Source organism: Macrosteles quadrilineatus, unplaced genomic scaffold (genome assembly GCF_028750875.1).
Source record: "Macrosteles quadrilineatus isolate MER2022 unplaced genomic scaffold, UCM_ALF_1.0 Scaffold_3__2_contigs__length_128488019, whole genome shotgun sequence".
In the NCBI taxonomy this organism is placed as follows: Eukaryota; Metazoa; Arthropoda; class Insecta; order Hemiptera; family Cicadellidae; genus Macrosteles; species Macrosteles quadrilineatus.
In genome coordinates, this window is record NW_026542596.1 from 75277386 (window position 1) to 75291777 (window position 14392).

The following is a 14392-nucleotide window of genomic DNA, read 5'->3' on the forward strand; positions in this document are numbered from 1 at the left end:
ATTCATAACAGAACAGACGCACGGGTAAAAAACTGTTCACTGTTCATTCAACTGACCCACTCCACTGTACATACTTCCACAAATTACAACCCAACAGATTTTCAGAATTCATAATCTTCTTCGAGACATAATTCACCAAGACTCTCCCAGGCAATCAAAGAAGTGAAAGTCTATATTACTGATCCTCCGATGATCGGCGATCGCTGTCCCATCGGACGTCCCATCCTCTCGGCCAAGTCCCACGCTTTCCTACGACGTCCCACGGATGGTTCTTCCGCCTCCAGAGACGCCGCTGGTCGCCCTTCTTGCCTAATTCGCCCCATTCTATGGTAATGTCATTGTTATGCGTACACACATGCTGGCGACGCGGCGCTCTGCCGCTCTGCAACTGAGTTGTGCAGAATTGAGTGTTCAACGAGTATGTTCTTGGAGAACATCTTCAACATTTTGAGCCACGATCAAAAAAATATCCGATGTGGTGACAGAAAAGAAGTGCGTGACCGATCATAAAGATACATTGACTTCGCCACCAGACTTTGTCCACTGTAGGCACTACCTAAGAAATTTACGCTCAAGTAATACTTTGGTTGAAAAATTACAAATGTTGATTCTGGTTTACTTTTGGTAACTTGAGTTTCATCCTTCGTGAGATATGAGATTTATGATTTAACATCCTCGAGCAATACAACGCCACTGAAAATGAGACACTACAAGAAAGATTACAATTTATAGCAGAACTTAGAAAACAAGATTCTCATGGGCACTATTAAATAAAACTTGGTATCAAGGTTGAATCCTTATCAAGGTTTGCAATAACGAGATTAGGAGTAAAGTAAATTCTAGCGAATTTGGAAATGACACCACTGTAATGAAGATTCCACTTACAATACGTGCAACTTCAGAAAATATATCTATAAAGGATAGTAAAAAAATTAATTTCAGAGTTGTACCTAGTAACCTTTTTGAGAAACCCACGGTAAATGTAGACTATAAAGTAAATGTTTAAAAACATTTCCATGCATAGCAATCATTTAGAGGGTATATGATGATAGCTTATATTTTAGTTTTTAAATATTTATCTTAAGGAACAACATTTTTAGAATCTACCACTAGGTAGGTGTTGTATCAAATTCTCCATGTAAACACTCCCCTCCACCTTCCTACCACGTATCGCTCCTCCTCGACAAACACCACAGGAAACCCTCTGGCAGCACTTTCTCCTGTATCTAATTGTCTATTTTTCTCTGCGGAATTCCCTGGCTCTATCACATAACCAAGGTCAGCAGCCCTCATCTGGTTACGCATCCTGCTTCGCGTCAAATCCCATCCAGTCACAAATCCTCCAGTTTGATGAAATAATAACCATTAGTTTGATGTCTTTCGATTTTACTTTTGAAAACTTGTTATATTTAGGAGTAGTTAAAACATCGTTGGTTGAAACAGCCCTCCCCTCATAGTTAGGCTATACATCCTGCTCTCCCAAATCCCACGGTTTTTAGTAGTGTTACTTTATCTGAGTTTTTTTTTCAATTTTATTTTTCAAAACTTGTTAGATTTCGTCTATTTTATGAACGTTTCAGCACAGATAAAAAGGACGTCGTTGATTTGTATCGCTTGCTGAATAGCTTCTTAAAGTGGTATGTCTCCAAAGCCCACGGACATAAGTTTAGGCAAATCTTTTGAGTCTCCTTGAGTCCCCCAAATACTTCCATATATAGTTTCTTCGACTTTGAATCAGACCTTCACAAAATCCTATTGAATACCTCTTCCAGGTACAGAAAAATGCTTGTCACCACCAAATCTGATAGTTCTCTATCCTCATCTTTCTCAGTGTAAGACTCACAGGTTGGTGAATAAGTGAAAAAGTGCGGTTTGTGTCTTTTATCCCAGAAAGTAATGATTTTTCAGTTTAAACCAACGATGAATATGTAGTGTAGCTCTACTCTCCTAAATTGAAAAGTCAGTTATTATAGGTCACGGCCTATCACGTATGGCACGCACTGTATTGGCCAGTTTGACCGTTATACTTGGACGCTTGTAGAATACATTATTGATCGTTGAGTAATGTGAACATGTACACAACTTCGTAGTACAATGTTCTACTGCAATCAAAGTTCTTTCAACAATTTTGAATGGCTTGTCTAGAAAAGTTCGTTAATTCTTGGATCGCTGTCCATACCAATATGTAATAGTGCGTTTTACCTTTGATAGGAGTAGAAACATTTTAATTGCAACTATAACAAGTTTGAGAAACAAATGGTTGAATTTAGGAGCTGTAACAGAGTGTTCTAAAGTGCAAAATTGTCTGTCGAAAATTTACAACCCATCCAAACCGATAGGAAAACTTATTAGAAGCCTCATCTGTTATATTTCGTCAACTATCACAGTGAAAAATAAATAAATTATAAGTGACCTTTTCAATTATATATAATTGGAATAGAAACTAGGCTTCAGCTTTTCCATGTAGATGTCAACATCAGTATTCAAAAGTCAATGGTTTTATTGTTGAAGGAACAATGTTTCAAAAATAAATAGCAACGAGTAAAGATTTTAGTGTTCTTAGTTTTTGTGACCTTCTTCACAAATATTTAAGCTCATTTAAACACTGTACCTATTTAGCTATTTTTTTTACATAAAACATCCATCTCTTGAAAATACGTGAAAAAGACTTCAAACACTTCTTAAATGAAAAAAATTATAAAATGAATGAACATATAGACATTTTGTAATGCAAGACAGAATCCTTCACAAAAACCACACTCGTCAGTACCGGACATTCTTCCAACAAACTCCTTACTCATCTTCATTGAGGACGCCTCACTGGACCCAACAATGAAACCTCTTCGCAGTATAGGTGTAAAACCGCTAACTCAGAGGCCTTGACAATGCCGTCCCCGGTGAGGTCACAGGGTCAAATATGACCTCACAGATGTGACCTCACAGGTGTGACGTCACGTGGAGACGACGAGCTATTTGGGCTGTCCGGTAATGTTGATACTGTGGACAGTCCATTAGTGGTCCTTCGTTCAGGATGGAGGTGTAAGTAAATAATATTGTTAGTGGCAAAGTTTATAATGGTATTTCCTATTTAATAATTAACGTCCATGAGTTAGCTGTTGTTTGTTTTACATAAATAGCTTGTGCATCCTCAAAGGGCGAGTTACTAAAAAGTACATGAAAGTTGTATCTTGCGCCGTTTGTTGGACGGTTTCACCCGGACACGATATTTTTGTAATGTACGTTTGAAATTTGTAGTGCAATACTAAATATACTTCGAATTGGTTTACAGTGTTTCTTTTCTTTAGAACTATGCAATGATTAATTTTAACCGTAAATCTAGTCAAACTTTATCACAACGCGCGGGGGATCATAAAGGACGTTTGGAAGGATTTATACATTTTTGGATGACAGTGAAACTATTTTTTTTTTCTAAATATATATTTTGGCATACAATATTTTAATCAGCTTTAGTTTTTCTAAAACTCCTAATTGTGTATCACAATTAAAATTTGATTGCAATCACACTAATATTCAGAAATCAAGAACCAATTCTTAAAATATTGCATCCGTTAAGACACGCAAGCTGTTAACAGAAGCTCATTTCGGTCACATTCTTGCTTAACAGCTCAAGTACAAGTAGTAAAACAACTAAACATTTCAATAGTATTTTCAACTTTGAAAAACCACGACATATGTATTTGTTGTGGCCTTTTACAAGTGTAAACCACAGTGGCAGCCCGGTAGCAATTCCTCCCGGAAGAGCGCGTAATGTTAATGCAACAGAAACTGTTAATTGTGTGGATCGTGACCCGAGCAACCAACAAACAACCACTGTTCAATTTGTCTTGTGCAACCGTGGCGCAATCGCAATTGTGTTTAAGCTTATTCGGTAACGAAGGAAGACAGTGATTGTCACAAATTATGGCAGAGGTGTGAACTCGATTGCGTTTCTAGATTGATGTGAAAGTATCTAGGAAGCTGCGATATATCGGGATTAGGTATTTCATATAGTAGGGATTTGATTGGTGATCTCAAAACAGAGTTGGTATACGATGTGATGAATGGTGTAACTAGATGACAAAAATTATTCAAATATTAAAGGGAAAACGCATTTTAAATCCTACAGGAATGAAGAAAACACAGGTTTAATAAATTAAGCAGAATCAGGAGGAACAATCTTAAAATGAACTCAACATATAAAACAGTTGCAAACTCATTATCCTCTCATAACATTTCAGAAATCCGATCGTTGTCTTATGAGTAAAAATATTCTTTAGTGCTGCATAAAAAACTATAAGATTAAACGTCATAAGCAGTGGTTCTCAGCTAAAAGTTATCTTCTCAAACTATTCTTAGTGTCGGTTCTTACCTAGAAAAATCAAAACTCCCTCAACTAATTATTCTTCACGAGCAGAAATGTTCGTCAACATAGAAAAAGTCGCCATCCTCTTTGCTATATATTTTGTTTCATATGTTATATTTTTAGCGAATTTCCCTATAGGGAAGTAGCTATTACCGTAGGTCTCATGGTAAGACTTAGGCCCGGGACCGATTTACTTTTTCATTTTAATGTCCCCAGAGGCCAAAAACACCATTCGTTCAAATTTTTATATATGTATATATATATATATATATATATATATATATATGTGTGTGTCCGTGAACACGATAACTTGAGTAATTTTTATCCGATTTTGATGAAATTTGGTTTGAAGGTGTAAGGCGGGATAAACTTGAATGAGTTCGCGATCCAGCATGATCGGACCACGGGAACAGGGTTTTATGGGGTAAAAATTGGTTTTTCTCACTTCTTACCCTCAAAGCACATAATTTACCAATTTTTCTCTAAACCTGCTTAAAGAGATTAAAAAAACAAACAATTCAGTATATCAAAGTGTTTTTGTTGGTTTATTGGTTACGGAGAAAACTAAAAAAATGGTAAATTTAAAATTCCCATTTTATTCTTATGGAGAATATTGTAAAATGTTGTAGTTTGCTTGTTTATGGATATATTTTGATCAAACTTGGCAAATTTATTTATTTTATAGTAAGCTATCAATATTTTACTAAAAACACACTACTTTATTAGTTTCCTTGTAGCAGCAAACCTAGGTACTCGTTAAACCTAATGTTATTTAAATAGATCAATTGAAAATCAATTCGGCCAAATGGAAATTCGCTTAGACGGCAGGTTTGCTGCGGCAGGGGTATTTATATATTTTGTGACAGTTGATAGTCAGTAACCGTGTCAGTGAGTCAGGCGCTGGTGGCAATGAACGCTCCGCTCTCAGGAAGCAAGGGAAGTCTGCAGAGGATGTGGTTCCTGTTGTAGTTGGAGGCGTCCCCACAAGGTTGACGGTGGCATATTAAGTGTCAGTTTGGCTCCAGGGTAAAAATATACACAGTGGAACCTCAATAAGAAGACCCTCTATAACAAGTGGCCCTTGATAATAAGTGTCATTTTCAATTGTCCTTGATTTTACTATCCCTTAATTACATGGTATTGCAAACCTCGATAAGGAGTAAGTAGCTTTGATGACATATTTGAACATTTCCATATGAACACTTGTTATCAAGGTTCTACTGTGTCTATACATTAGTTAAAGCATTGTAGAAGTCAATATCCTTGTTTCGACATCAAAGTAGTGCTATCCTTACCCTAAAAAAAATCCTTACCCTGAAAATAATTATACCTATTGAAATTTTATGGAGACTAAACTGTAAACCAAAATGACATCTTTATTGAGATCAATATATGGTTTGTCCAAGGTGCTTGTATATATTACGACACTATTTTCCCAATACGCTACTTGCGTGGCAAGCCAGTAGACCAACGTTATCCATAAAGTCCAGAAGAAAACATTTTATCGACGAACTAGTTGACCAACTTTTTTGATCAAACGGTTTGTTTTTTTCACTCGAGAAGCATAAAAGACTCAAAATGTTTCTCAATTTTAACCTAATAAGGCTTGGGCATAAAATACTAATCGAATGCCTAATTCGAATCCTTATGATAAAATTTGTACCATGGCCACTACTAAGAAACTTAGAAACTCTTGAAACACCCTTGAAAGGGTTTACTTTACCGACAAGAAACTGAACGAGTATTACAGGATACGCATTGCACAAAAAGCTGGCAAAGGCGAGCTTGCACTTCCTACGCTGCAACTGTAGCCGCTTATGAAACCGTAGTCTCGTGGCAAGGTTGCTTGACTCACACTCTTGACGCATGTGGTTCAGTGAGAACAGCTGGGAACTGTGAACGTGCACTTGCAACTGGCAGCTCCATTGATGAAACCAACCGGAGCAGTTCTCGTTAAAAATAGTTCACCGTGATTCAAACCGTTACAGAAATATCCTGGGGAATGTGTTGAGGTTTCACAACCTTGATTCGACCTTTGGAAGTTTCATTCGGACGTCATTGGTTGTGTAGATCGGTAGCCTTTGTGTAGTGTGGTGTGAGCTAGTGAGTTTTGTGCGTCTTTTGTGGTCGTTGTGAAGATTTATAAAACGGCTGTGTCATGGCAGTCAGGTTCAGGTAATGTTCTAGATTTATTCAGTGTTATACTTCATCTTGTAAAAAACATAAAGTAGTTTCCGTTATCTAGGGACCTTCTCATAACATGAAATGTGATCAAGGATCAGCAATAGGATGAGTACACCAAGCCATCTCTTTATGTAATTCCATTACCTGTAACTTTCTCACTTCTATCCATGTTGACATTTGCCTACACAAATACCAAAAGTTAAAGATCAAAGAGCAAGTGTCCAGTGTAGGAGTCTCCTGGGCAAACGCCAAGAATTGCTCTTAGAGGGTTACTTAACTTTTTGTGCATTACTTCTATTTGGATTTCCTTAAGTAACTGAGAAAGACAAATATAATTGAACTATGAAGAGAATTCTTAATACTGTGCGTAGGGTAAGTGTTATTTGCACTTAGCACCATAACCCACACTAATTCAAAAAATATTTTTTTAAGTTGCAGAAATTTTAAGAACTAGGAAGCCCAAAATTAACAACCTTGTTTAATTCAAGGTTTTATGAATCTAACAGTAGATATAAAGTTATTTAACAACTAAACGTGTTTTGAGTAGAAACGTAAATGTCTCTCTCTACATATCACTTTATATAGTAAATGTGTACAGCTGTTTTCATCATTTGTATTCAACTTCCGTAACATTTCCATTTCCGTTACAAACAAACATCTTCGCACCTTTTCTCAACAGTTTACAGTTAGGTCCCCCATGCGACACCTACGTGGTGCGAACCTAGCTCTATATCAGTCTAGGAATAGTTCTCATTATTCCAGCTCCCACCTACTTCCTCTTGGACACGTTATCACCCGAGTCCGTTAGTCCTGGACGTGTCCCCGGTAGGCCTCCGCCTGGACGCCAGGACGCCCCCGTGGTCCTTATACGGCGAGAGTCCGTGGTACGCCCTTGCCCAAGGTCACTGCCCTCGGTATTACCTCACCCTGTAGGCGGCACTTGCACATTGTGAGGGTAACGGAGTACAATGTGATTTGGATATGAGCACCAAGATTAGATGAATAAGGAGTGTGATGATACTTTAGATTCGCGATAAAGTGGATGTCCATTTGTAGGATGAGTACTTTTCCTAAATGTTATGATTTGTATATATTACATGGTACGTTAAACAGTTAAAAAGGTTTACATAAGTTATTCATGTAAAGTGTGAGTCCAAAGGCATTTCGAAAATAATTGTCCAAAACGTTAATTTGAACAGTGTAGGTCTAACTTGCGAGTACTGTATGTACAAATGTTTACGTAAATAATATATTCTTATGCGTTTTGTGTTACTATTAGGTTAGGAAATCATAAACTGTACCGTTCCTTGTGCAAACATAGTTATTTTAAACATCTCTTGCAAAAATCAAAGTTCTAGATTAAATTAAAGTTTAAAATATTTGGGAGACATTTATCAAATAAAGTATAGCAACAATGTATTTACAAATTAATAGAAAACGTCTTCAAATGTTTTATGAATGAAATAACATTTCTTACATTCCAAAACCTGAACACACCTCTTGGCCTGATTCTCAGTGTGACAACATTTTCGCATTTCAAAAACACAAAACGTAGAAGTCAATAATTTATTCTGTGACTTCTGGGAACAAACTCGTGCCAAGAATTTGGCGACAGTTCCCCGCTTGGCAACTGTCTTGAGGGTTTTGACTCCAACTTTTATAGAGAGGTTCTCCTTGCAATGCGTTATAACAAGCCATGGTAATGACTAGGGAATCTCTAATTGGCTGTACAAGTGATTGTTGTGTGACCTCGAGGCTTCAGTTTACCTTTGCAGGACCAAGACCCTAAATAGACAAATTATGCAATTCATTATCGTGTAAAATTCAGCAAAAATTCATGTAAGCACTTTTGTTTCAGAATACAATTTCTGAATACATAAAAATAAGTATTTAAATCTTGACATTTAAGAATTTCAAAACAAAAATCATGATTGTTTCTAAATTTCTATTGGGTAATGTGTAGGTACTTGGCAATTTAAGGGTTTGTTTTGTAATTCAAAAATTTCACTTGCTCGACTTTTGAAAAAATAAACAACATCAAAAGATTGATAACTGGACAAAAGCCACTAGTATAAGAAGTTACGATTTTCATGTCTGCTGGCTATTAATTTCACAATTTTAAATTTATGACGAACTTTACCATGAGGGATCTTAAATACCATACTGTGTAGCTCCATAAGAAAGTGCATACTGCAGTACCGTAAATTATGCTCCATATTCCATATGAAACAGATGCAGTAGATTTGTTGTAGATACATACAACGACCTTTCCATCAGGAACACAATACCCTTTACCCGTCTAAAACACGTAATACTTGTTTTACGTAGTAGTACCTCCACACCCACTGATCCATTTGGAACTATTAAGACCTTGAAGGAGTCGACCACAACGTACGTGCGGCATTGAACATGTAGGTCTAGTAGAAACAGCGAGGGTGCCAAGAACGACCCCTGAGGTACTCCACAGCCGTGAGGTAAGCCGGCCTTGCGCTGATCGCAGTTTGATGCAATACTCCATTGTCCAATGGCTTAACCTCTGTCGCCTCTGGTCATTTCTATTCAATAGCCACTAGTCTACAGTACCCTGTAGCACTCTCTTGTATACCTTTGCTAGTCGCTGTTTAACAAGTTGTTTTCTGAATAATTCTTTTCCAAAAACTTTCTTTACAACTGTTGTCTTTTCATCCGTGAAAATCCTACAGATTGAAATGGAAACAAAAGCTATTGTACGAAACAAATGATTCAAACACGTAAAAAAATATACATCTAGAAATGTTCATGATTTAAAATGTTTTAATGAAATTAGATCATTAAAACTAATATAAGAATTTCTTAAAATCTAAAGCGCACTTCTTACAATAACAAGTATCCGAACGTTACCCTAAAGGTCTAAATTTTCTTAGATAAATATCTTAACATATACGTCCAAACTATAAACTGCCTTTACATTGGTTTAAAATACAGTTAAACTTTATTTGAGATACGTGGGATACTGGGCAAAACTTGCGTGGGTTTTAGCGATGAAGATCTTGTTATAAAAGACTAGTCTATCCGTTGGCCCCTAGGCAGAGCCTAAATAGGATTTAGACACCTATCCTGGTTCAGGAATAAACCAGTTATAGCATATCAATAACTCAAAACCCTTGACAACGCATTAACCAAACGGTTGCATAATTTCTCACAGCTCTTCTTTGGTATAGTCGCTTATAAGAATAATCTCATTTCGTGCATAACGCTATTTGATATTTTGAAAATTTCTAATCGTTTGTTAGGTTGATGCAACAACTTCATATACTAAAAAAAAATGCATTTTACCCTTAAAAATTACGTAATTTATCCAACCAAGCTTCAATAATTTACTTTTTCTTTCAGGTCCCTAATTCTGTTTCTTCCAAAATTTAAAAACTTAGGTTTACACTTATATATTTCATACTATAGAAAACTGAGATTAGTAAATCAATGAGGTCCCTATCATAAACACAATTTGCAATGCATTTAGATGAATGATATTCAATATTTTGTAGCATTTGATTTGAAACTAGCTCTCAAATTAAATGTACTACTGGATTATCTTGCTTGTGCACATTTCTGCCATGCAACACCAGTTCCCGCGAATGCCGGCAGCGAGAGCCTGAGCCTGGGACTCTCCTTGAGCCAATTTCCAGAGAGGCAAAACAAAAGACGACGCTTCCTTCCTACGCCCTTCCAACTGCTTCCACTTGCAACACCGTGGCCAATCCTTCCAGGACCTGTTAAATACTTTGTGGCCGGGTTAACTAACGTAAACTAAATCCAGGAATTGTCATAATGAGGCTGCTAAGAGGAGCCCAGGAACAATTTGAGAACATCATCAAAATCTTTAAGCATTTTAATTTTCTATACATATTCAATAATATGAACGTACTAATTAATGGTTAGTTATTGAGTACGATAAACGCCCTCATACTCAAAGAGTTGAAATAGCAAGTTCCAAATCAAATGAGTTTCCAGTACTACTCCTGCCCATATTTGCTATATTGTAGGCACAGTTCAAAATGTTAGAACGTAATATAGGTGTACCAAAATAAACAGTTATTACTCCACCCATTGTGATTAAAACAATTTTGAGTTTCTTTATTCAAATACCACAAACCCTTCGTATGGTTAGTCCATCTTCATATATACATCTTGTTATGTTTTAGATACGTATTGGTATTTTTGATACTTATTGGAGGTTTTAGGTCATAGGATGTAAGATGGTACACAACATGATAATTGCGTAATTTCCAGACAGAATAATAGTAAGTTGCACTAAAAGCTCCATTCTAAGGCAAAATTCTACCAAAACTCTTCGAACATACATGGATGTTTCAATACTTTTACTATTTACCTTGGAATCACTCACAGTCATCTTTGATTCGTTTAATGTTCTGAGACATGTAATGGGGTCAATTTGCCCCTGACAATCTCCAGCCCTGGCTGTAACTGTCAGTCATCCGTAGAACCTCTATCATCTCTTGTGCTAGAGAGCGTACTAGTGATAGAACCTACGATGTAGTACATGGCTAAGTAGTTGTGACGGGATCAATGCCGTAGGTGCATTCAATGAAGCCATGTAATTACACTGTTTGAATGCTCATCGATTTCCAAAAACTTTTTTTATTACAATATCTGATGATTCTAATTTACGAAAAGTACCTAAATAAAAATATGTCTAATAACACTTGAAACATAATACTGTTAACTCATAATCCGGTAAATATACATTTTGATAAAGGGTAAATTTTTTTACATACAATAACCTCACGTGTCAAACCAATAACGAGTCATCAATTAAAACTGTAGTATTATCCTAATGTCATAGATTTATCTTAAATATATTTCTCATTAAGACGTTCTCTTTAGGACCTCGTAATCAAAGCATAAGACTTCTGTTTTGAAGGTCTAAGTTTTATTTTGCCAAATCCATCTGTATTAGATCACACCTTATTTTGTGCTTTTTCCTACGTCATGGTGTATATATACACACATATATACACCATACATATTAAGAAACAAAATTATTCATCATACGAGACAAAATACTCCCATGTATTTGACAACTCAATCCACTAAAACCATAGAATTAAAATAGATCCATCCCGAAAAATTATCTATGAATAAATAGGTCATAGTGTTTTCACGTTTCGGTTTATTGACTTCCGACAAACATCTAAACTGCCATTTAATATTACCTTGATATTTATCGACAACCGAGCGTTTTACAAGTTACAGATGACCTGTGTTTAGGGGTTATTTTACTCCTGATTATTTTCACCTTGATGCATTTAAATATGCTGTTAATTAGCTGCAGGAATGTACTTGTCCTTCAAGTCGGCCTTTATGTATACCGGGACTACTCTTACCTGTTCGTGTAAGCTCGGCTATTCTCGTGCGTCTTCGGCTACCAGGCGTCGGCGGGTGTCTTCCTAGGCAAAACATGGGAACGTTTTGCAATTTATCAGTCTCAGTTCTCACACTTAATGTTGCAAAGGTGGCTTATGATTGCCTTGTTAAACTGGTTCTCACTGTCTGCGTTATCAGCCAATTGTGGCTACGGTTGCCAACTAACCTCAATCTTAACCTCAAACTGCTTGTTTGTTTTGGGACAGCTGTTTACCTGGTTCATAACTGCAATTTTAGAGGAATTTGATTCTCCTAAGGTATATTTGTTTGTTTAGCAATACATATGCGTCTATGGTGAAACTAGCCATTTTGGTTGTTGTTACGAAATTGGGGGGTTCGGTTAAATGACGCTTTTGAGGAAAATAGGTTTTACATACTCTTGTTTGGAATCAAGTATGTCTAGAGGTCATAACAGTTCATGTTATATTTTGTTGGATGTGTGTTAAACTCTAAAAACACGATTCAAAACTAAAAGTATTAAAATTGTATTAATACTAATTTTTAATTAATGATTGAGTCTGACAATTTAGAAACAGTATTACATTACATCAACACTTTCCAAACTATTGGACATGAAATTATATAAAACGCCATTAAGGTAATCTAGATCAACTGTAATCTGACGTAGCTTTTTGTAAACAGCTGTACATTATACTACAGTAAAACCTTGATAACAAGACCCTCATGGGGATTGTAAAATAACACTTGTTATCAAGGTTGACTTCTTATCGAGGTTTGTAATAACATGTGATTAGGGATAAAATAATTTTAAGGGAATTTGAAAATGACACTTGTTATCAAGGGCGACTTGTTATCGAGGGTCTTCTTATCAAGGTTCCACTGTATAATGGGTTCATACGCACTCTGATTTGAAATCACCAAACATTCCTAATATAATTATTACAAAGCAGTAAAGTTTAACTCCTTATTGTTGTAACACTTCCTGTAATATACCGAAGCCTGTTTGCTCCAATAGCTGTTTGCGCCGAGACCGCTAGCCGCTTGCGCATTGCGCAACCAATCTCCGTTCTAGGCTAGCGTGTCAGCGGCATGCTGTGTTATTAGCTCGTAGTTAATATTATACGAGCTCTGGACCTGTTGGCAACGGTATTAGCCTCGTGGCGTTACAGTTGTAACAACCGTGGTTGTAGTAGAGAAAAACTAGCGTTGAAATTCCCTCGTTTGACCAGATGTTCTACTCGAGAAATTGTCTCGTAAATTTAATTACTAGATAGTATCAGGTTTGAGAGAAATAAAGTCTCCAGTTATGTCAGTTTCCAACGTAATAAAAGGTTTTATATTTTAGTTGATTCTATTGTTGAACTATGAAGGGAGTTCATACCTTTAGAACGAAAGATGATTTTAAGGAGGCTGGTGCATCTTGCTCAAAGCAAAATTTTCTTTTTTAAAATTTCATATTTAATACGAAGTACGACAACATAGAGGTATTTAAATAGTAATGTATGTATACCCAATTCAACGTAATCTAACGGAATTCACAGATTAAAGCAATTGTTATCAATCTTTCAATTTAATTAGCTAATCCTCACGCGCTGTTCATAAATCTCATTTCGAACCATCTGCCTTCCTCCCACCAAAGCAACAAACACTTCAAAAGTAATTAAGTCACAAAAGGCAGTGTAATCCTATCCTCGCCTAGCCAATCCCGTAATCGGATTTCACAGCTCTGTGACGAAATGTGACAAGATCTCTGACAATGGACCACGTGCCTCTTGACCCGCGGGGGCGTTGGAATTCGGAAGTTGTGTAATCCCAAAAAACTCGTTCCTCTCGCAAACGGCCGTAAGTCACCAGCTGAAGAAGATATAAAGATATTGTGGAAGAAATTTATTTGTAACGCTTAAACTGATTTAGTTATTGATGAAATAAAATGATTACCTTATCCAAGTACAGTTGTCGGAGTGACTTAGTAGATCGGGCCAATTGGTATGCAACCACATCATCAATGTATTACATTTTGGTATGTTAATAGATTCTTTAAAGTACTGTCACAATCACAATAATTAAAATTATCAGATGTTTTAAAGTCCGATCCGTGAGTAAGATGAGCAATACTGTAGCGATAACGAATTTATTAAGACTTCCCTACACATTTCCCTACAACTGGATATTGCAGATTTAAATTGTTAAATAAATTGTTGCCTGTTCAGTATCCTTTGGTGCGTCAGATGAGTAAGACTGTTTCGTGACGACGGTCACATAATCAGGTCGATTCGTCAAATATTTAAAGTTTATATAGATATTGAATATGAAACAGTTTATTTAACAATCTATTAAGACAATCGGAAAAAATAAACACACTAACAAGATCTTGATCACCTTTACAGCGATTCCCATACTTTATTCTGCTTGGTAGAGAACTACCAGCACAGAAAACATACTTCTGTGCTATCAGTCAAC

The 14392-nt window shown here is 36.3% G+C and overlaps 1 protein-coding gene across 4 annotated transcripts in view; it reads left to right on the forward strand.

The window, feature by feature from the left end:
- LOC128990281 (uncharacterized) overlaps window positions 1-14392 on the forward strand; it is a 188886-nt gene that overhangs the window by 86338 nt on the left and 88156 nt on the right. Inside the window, exon 1 of one of the 4 annotated variants that reach the window (XM_054412602.1) lies at window positions 6243-6538. The exons of the other annotated variants lie outside the window; for them this stretch is intronic. Within the exon in view, the coding sequence (XP_054268577.1) occupies window positions 6522-6538 (17 nt within the window). The 5' untranslated portion in view covers window positions 6243-6521. Of the gene's footprint in view, window positions 1-6242; window positions 6539-14392 lie in introns of those variants that run through there. 4 annotated transcript variants of the gene reach the window in all.